The sequence below is a fragment of the Penaeus chinensis genome, chromosome 19 (genome assembly GCF_019202785.1).
Source record: "Penaeus chinensis breed Huanghai No. 1 chromosome 19, ASM1920278v2, whole genome shotgun sequence".
Taxonomy (NCBI): Eukaryota; Metazoa; Arthropoda; class Malacostraca; order Decapoda; family Penaeidae; genus Penaeus; species Penaeus chinensis.
Genome location: NC_061837.1, coordinates 32,761,691 through 32,769,190, shown reverse-complemented (window position 1 = coordinate 32,769,190; position 7,500 = coordinate 32,761,691). Strand labels below are relative to the sequence as shown.

At 38.4% G+C, this 7,500-nt stretch overlaps 1 protein-coding gene across 1 annotated transcript in view; it reads left to right on the top strand.

Moving 5' to 3' along the window:
• Positions 1-7,500, top strand: part of LOC125035117 (ceramide-1-phosphate transfer protein-like) — a 24,458-nt gene that overhangs the window by 15,537 nt on the left and 1,421 nt on the right. The window contains exons 5-6 of the mRNA XM_047627288.1: positions 4,595-4,770; positions 6,060-6,080. Coding sequence (XP_047483244.1) covers positions 4,595-4,770; positions 6,060-6,080 — 197 coding nt within the window. The remainder of the gene's footprint in view (positions 1-4,594; positions 4,771-6,059; positions 6,081-7,500) is intronic.

Below are 7,500 nucleotides of genomic sequence, written 5' to 3'. Positions count from 1 at the left end.
TATGTATATATATGTATATATGCATATATGCATATATGCATATATGCATATATGTTTATATGCATATATGTATATATGCTAAATGTATATATCCCTGTGCTGACAGGTACGAGGTGTAGACAACTGCTATGCCCACTTGTTTGATTGTTTTTATACATAGATGGCTATAATTGTACTAAGTCACCAATGATCCAGTTATGAGTCTGCCCGTCTCGCCCGTTTACCCTTTTCTTTGATTTACGAAATAGTTTACGTTATCTTATTTTGCTGTTACTAATGTTGAAAAACATTATAATAATTATAATGTTTAAAATAAAAATAACACCATCGATATTCATATCACTAGTAAAAGATACATTTTTCCCGCCAATTCAAATCACATAAGGTCACAAGGTCTACTAATTGACTCCTTTGTGGCTAAGCACTATCAGAGCCATCTATGGGCAGACATTTCACAAAAAATATAGAAAATAGGCACAGCATTTTCCCCATTTTTTTATTTTTCATTTTCCTTGGCAGCATTGGGTTAAATGTATATATGCATATATGTATATATATGCATATATGTATATATATGCATATATGTATATATATGTATATATGCATATATGTATATATATGTATATATGCATATGTATATATATGTATATATGCATATGTATATATATGTATATATTCATATATGTATATATATGTATATATGCATATATGTATATGTATATATGCATATATGTATATATATATGTATATATACATATATGTATATGTATATATGCATATATGTATTTTTATGTATATATGCATATATGTTTTTATATGTATATATGCATATATGTATTTATATGTATATAAGCATATATGTATTTATATGTATATAAGCATATATGTATATATGCAAATATGTATATATATGTATATATGCATATGTGCATATATATTTATATATGCATATATGTGTATATATGTATATATGTATATATGCCTGTCTCGCCCTTTTACCCTTTTCTTTGATTTGTAAAAATATTTTACGTTATCTTTTTTTGCTGTTACTAATGTTTATAACATTATAGTAATTATAATGTCTATAATTAAAATAATACCATTGATATTTATAGCAGTGGTAAAAAAAAACTTTTCCCGCCAATTCAAGGAAAGGTGAAATCAGGTAATGGTGCAAGGTGTACTAATTGACTCCTTTGTTGCTAAGCACTAGCAGAGCCACTGTCGAAAGACATTTCACAAAAAAAAAAAAAAAAATGAGCACAGCATTTTCCTGGCGGCATTGGGTTAAGAAGTAGTGAGTGGCCCAAGGACAGGTTCACCAAGAAGGCCAATAGCTTCACACTCACAAGGAAAAGGCATCAATCACAGTGCTGGATGGTATTTATATGGAAGTGTTAGTGGCATTAGAAATGTAGAAAGAGTAAATGGTTACAGCAGCCCAAAGGTTTTACTGCTAGCCATTTGTGCATTGTCTATGACAAATAATATAATGTCATTTCTGATTACAGGTTTCCCCAATTTTCCCCATTCCTTGCAATAGTCTTATAAAATGCATGTGTTTATGGATTCCATATACTATACAGAGGGAATTAAAGCAGCTTAGAGTTGAGGTGGCTGCTCTCTCGGAGGTGAGAAGACTTGGCAGCGGCACGATTAGTGTAAATAGTTACACTTATTACTGGTCGGGCCGCAGCGATGGCCACCATCTCCAGGGAGTAGCCATAGCTTTCTCCAGCAGACTTCAACCCTCGGTAGTTGAGGTCACTCCAGTTGATGAGCGTATTATGGTATTGAGACTGAAGCTTACATTTGTCTTCATGTCTCTTATTGCTGTGTACGCTCCTACAGATGTATATAAACTTGAGGTGAAAGAGATGTTTTACGCCAAACTTGCATCTGTGACAGACCGTTGTCCTCGGCAAGATATTAGCATTGTTCTGGGAGACTTTAAGAGCAAGACAGAATTTCATCTCGCAGAGGACACTGGAAGCCACAGATGCTTGTCGTTCGGCTTGATTGTCAAGAGATTGCAACTTGCACCGTTCTCTGGTGTGCAGGACTAGGTCACTGTTGAGGAGGGCTAAGGAACAGTTTATCAGGAATCTTGCAGAGGAGGTCGAAAGCCATTTCCTAGTAAATGACCTTCATCCTGCCTACCAAGCCCTGAGAAAGCTGAACTCCTAGCCCTCCTCACAGACGACTGCAGTCCACTCAACAAGTGGCCAGATAATCTCAGATCCTGATGAGGTGCGTGTGCGTTGGGCTAAGTATTTTGAGCAGTTGTATCAGGTTGATCCACCAACAGTTAACATGGATGCAGGTAATGTTGAGATTCCTCTGCCAGACCCACCCATCAGCGAGGATCCACCCTCCCTAACTGAAGTCAGGGGGGCGATCTCCAAGCTGAAGAGTGGTAAAGCAGCAGGTGTTTGCAGCATTCAAGCTGAACTGTTAACCCATTCACGACAGGCATGTCACTTACATCCATGCCATGCCCACTGTGAGTTTACTTGTTTAATTGTTTTTACACTTAGATGGCTACACTTGTACTAAATCACCAATAAGGCAATTACAAGTACTGCCTGTCTCGCCCGTTTACCCTTTTCTTTAATTTACGAAAAGATTTTACATTATCTTTTTTTTTGCTATTACTAATGTTTATAACATAATAATTATTGATATTCATAGCACTAGTAAAAAATACATTTTCCTGCCAATTCAAGGAAAGGTGAAATCAGGTAAGGCAGAGCCATCAATGTGTTGAGACATTTCACAAAAAAATATAAAAAATGAGCACCGCATTTTCCCCATTTTTTATTCATTCTCCCTGGTGGCAATGGCTTAACCCAATGGCGACGGGTCACGGCTATCGCCGTCATAACAATACGCACGATGTGAGGCGTGCGGCTGTCCGCAGCGGCGCCGCGCCAAAACGCCCCGAGGCAATGATTCGGCTTGATGTACCAAATTCACGCGCTCAGAGTCGGCGCGCTGCCGCCGTTCGCCAGAGCGTAAAGTTTTTTTTTATTTTCTATACCCAGCGCCATTGGGTTAAAGGCTGGTGGAGAACCTATGGCAAAGGGCTTGCATGCTGTCCAGTCTGCCATCTCTGGTACCATTCCCCCTGACCTGCTGAGGGGTGTGTTCATCTCTCTGGAAGGGGAAAGGGGATCAGTGGGATTGCAGCAATCACCGAGGCATTACACTACTCAGTGTACCAGGCAAGGTACTCGAGCACATCCTACTGAGACATATCAGAGACCACCTGCTGAGGCACCAGAGGCCAAAGCAATCTGGATTGACTCCTGGTAAGTCCACAATAGGCCGCATCCTGGCATTTCGAGAGTAGAGTGCCATCGTGAGTTTGGACGTGGGCTGCTAGTAGCTTACATTAACCTCAAGAAGGGGTTTGATATGGTGCATTGCGAATCACTCTGGGAGATCCTGAGGCTAAGAGGAATTCCAACAAGGATTATTGGATTAATAGCGAACCTGTATACAGGCACTGAAAGTGCTGTAAAGTGTGGTGAGGGCCTGTCGAGCTTCTTCCCTGTTAGTTAAGGTGTGAGGCAAGGCTGTGTTCTTGCACCAACACTTTTCAATACTTTCATGGACTGGATACTGGATAGAGCTTCTGTCCAAAGCAACTCTGGGCAATATCAAGGTTACAGACCTTGACTTTGCTGATGATGTTGCTATTCTATTCTGGAAACCCTAGTGGCAGCTCTTGATGCATTTAGCAATGAATCGAAACCCCTGGGGCTAGAGGTCTCCTGGACCATAACCAAGATCCAGGATTTTGGGGGCCTACTAGGAGACCCTGTGCAGTCGATACGTGCTTGCGGTGAAAACATCAAAGTCACAGAGAGTTTTATATACCTCGGTAGTGCAGTTCATGACTCTGGGCTGTCAGGCCAGGAAGTCAGTAGACGGATTGGCCTGGCAGCAGGGGTCATGAAATCTCTCGACAAGAGTATTTGGAGATGCCGGTACCTGTGCAGAAGGACCAAGCTACATGTCTTCAAGGCCCTGATACTGCCAGTTTTACTTTATGGTATTGAAACCTGGATGCTATCTTGTGCTTTGGCGTTTCGTCTTGATGCCTTTTGTAACAGATCCTTGCGCCAGATCATGTGGTACAGTTGGCGGGACCATGTGTCCAACCAACGGTTGCACTGTGAGACCGGTACAGGACCTGTTACTTGCACAATCCACGATCGCCAACTCAGGCTATACGGCCACGTGGCTCAGTTCCCACAGGATGACCCTGCCCACTAGGTTCTCTGTTCGAGACAACCTTGGGTGGAGGGGGCCTGTGGGACAACTGAGGAAGTCATGGCTTGGGCATATCGATCAAACCTGTCGTGAGGAACTAGAGATGGGTTGGGCCCCTGCCTGGTGGCTCGCCATGAGGGACCCTCGTAGGTGGAAGAGGAGGGTGGTTGCAGCTCTGTGCTCCCGCCAGTGTTAGCTCCCCAATGATGATGAAGACTTAACCCCCCCCCCCTTCACCCCCACCCCACCCACTGAGAAGATTAGAAATAAACACCACGAGAATGAAACCTGTCACCACCACCTCCTATTCCTCCAGAGTTCATCACTGGGTTCCTCTCAGAGCTCCATAAAGCCCCTGATGAGAATGGGCTGGGAAGTGTCACTTCTGAGGTCTACAGCCGTACCCTGGCCAAATTCCATGGCTGGGTGGTGGCCAAGACTGTTGGTGCAGTGCTCCTGATGATGCCCACCAAACACACCATTATAGAGAGGGTACGTTGGCTGTTGTGCTTTTGTATGTGTATGCAAAGGGGGATATATAACCTTAGATTTGGGAAATTATTGAGATTTTTTCCCCCTTCCCTGTAAATGTTATAGGTGTGTTATATATCTGTTTGTGTATATATATCTGTATATTTTTCTTCTCTTAACATTGAGCTTTTGCTAAGGTGCTGGAGTGTGTAGAACTAACAGCTTTATAGCTTTTTTTGTGTATTGATTTGATGAATGTGCTTTCTCATGTTTTTGTTCTTGTAATTGCACACTAATGATTGTTTTTAATCCCTTGTCCTTTCCTTTCTCTTTCTCAAGTTTAGCTGGCAGTTGTAGTAACATACCCCCCTATCATTATTGTACTTGAATTTGATATTTAATTCTTATACACTGTGTGTGATATAATGATGAACCTTAATGAGAATCATTAATACTTAATAACAGTAGTGCCTTTCACATTTAAAATTAATTCCATCTTCCCCGTGGTTTGAGTGATTGTAACTTTTCATGATATTTTGCTGCCAGTACACCATCCATCCATCCATCCACTTTTTTTCTCTTGATCTTGTATAGTCTGTCATTTAACTTTTTTCATGTTAACAAATGCATTTCAGATCATTAACCCAATGGCGACGGGTCACGCCTATAGGCGTCATAACAATACACTCGAAATGTGGCGTGCGGCTGTCCGCCGCGGCGGCGCGCCAAAGCGCTCCGAGGCAATGATTCGGCTTGATGTACCGAATTCACGCGCTCAAAGTCGGCGCGTTGCGGTGGTTTGCCAGAGCGTAGAGTTTTTTTTTAGTTTTCTATACCTGTCGCCAATGGGTTAAGCATTAGCAGTCAACTAATATCTAGCAACAGGGAATATTTAAAAAGTATGATTATCTTAGAGATCCCATTTTTTTCTTCTTTTTTCTGTTTTTCTTATAAAGCTGTTTTTTAAGCCATGTGTGAGGCACTTTTGGGAATAGGTATGTTTTTCCAATTGATCATTGTCAGATCAAATAAAGCACAGTAACTATACGAATATACAATTTTTTAAAGACGATAGAGAGAGACAGGGGAGGGCGGAGATGAGCTTGGATGTTTTCTTTCTTTCTGTTTATTTGTTTATATATTTATTTTCCTCCTTTTGCAACCTTTTCCTTCTCCTTTTATAATCTTTACTTGCTTAGACATCAGATCTCTTACTCCACCTCATTGAAATGTGATCTATATACACATTTCCATAAACATGTCCCCCTCCCTAAAAAAGAAGTCTTACCAAGATATTATTTTGTCTCCAGGTATCTCTGGCAAGTAAACAGGTAAGTTGCCATTGGTATTATTGCAAATTAAATTTTTGGTTATGAAAGAAGTTTGTTATTATTACTGAGAGATAAGGTTGTTTTTTAAAATCTGACATGTGTTTGAGGTTATTTTTTCTGTTTATGCTGATTAACAATCAGATTCCTGTGTTTGTAGCTAAAAATAATGTGTTTGATTATTAAGATTTTAAGGCATTGATCATACTATGTTTATATTTTGAAAGTAACTATATGAAATCTTTATATTACTGAGTGGATTCTTCCATTATTTTGTACTTTCTTGAAGTCTGTTTGCATGTATACGAAAACATTTATGCATTCTTACATGCACATTACGAGATAGATGACAATAGATTTATATTTTTCTTTCTTTCATTCAGTGTGCTATTCAGTTATTTATTTGACTTTTTTGTCAAAGAAATTAGATTAGAGGAGTAAATGTAAACTAGAAAAGAGAAGGAATAGTTAAATAGACTATACCAGTAAATTCCCTCTTCTTTCTTCTTTCTCCTTTGCAATATAATTGATATTTTTTTAGTGGTTAGAAATGGAAACTTGTCTACACTTGTATATTTTTCCTACTTGTTCTTTTTCATCTTTTGCTTCATTTCATGGATGCTGATAAATCTCAGTTGTTCTGTATAACGAGTTCTTTTAAATTCCAAGCCTTTTCAATATAATATCTGTATTTTGTTTGTGTTTAAGATTTGTAGATAGAAGTGTGTGCATATATTAAGACAAATTGAATAGGATGTATTTTATATGATATTCAGCTGTAATACAGAAGAATGGGCTTTCCATCTGTTAAGAATTATTATATTTTAATTTGCAAAGTGTGAATTGTTTCCTTGAATATATATGTAATTTTGTTATTTAGATGTAATTTTGTAATTTATTTATCATCTGGTACACAATGACATTACTTATTTACCCTTCAGGTCTATTGATGCGGTAATGGGTAAAGATTGGAGGGGGGAAAAATCATTACAGATTATATTGAACCTAGCATGGACTTTCTATAATCTTTTCTCTGAACTTGCTAATGGAGTATTTTGATTTTTAACAAGCACATATAGATTAAATATATTTAAAGATAATTCCTTCTATCTTCAGCATTAGGAAAATATATAGTTCTATGCGCATGTTACAATTTTCTTTTAAGTGTAAATAACTGAGTTAGATCTTTATTATCAGTCTGCCTCATACCAGGTAAGTATTTTGTATTTTGCTTTCCGTGTATAATTAAGCATGAAACACTTTCAGAAGTATGTAGGTTCAATATAAATAGACATTAATCATTGAGACTGTATGATTTAGAAATACTATATACAGTGCAACAATACAGCAGCATTCCTAACATTTTCATTCTTAATATTCTGATCTTTCTATTCATGATTATGAATGTAATGATCATAAGAAA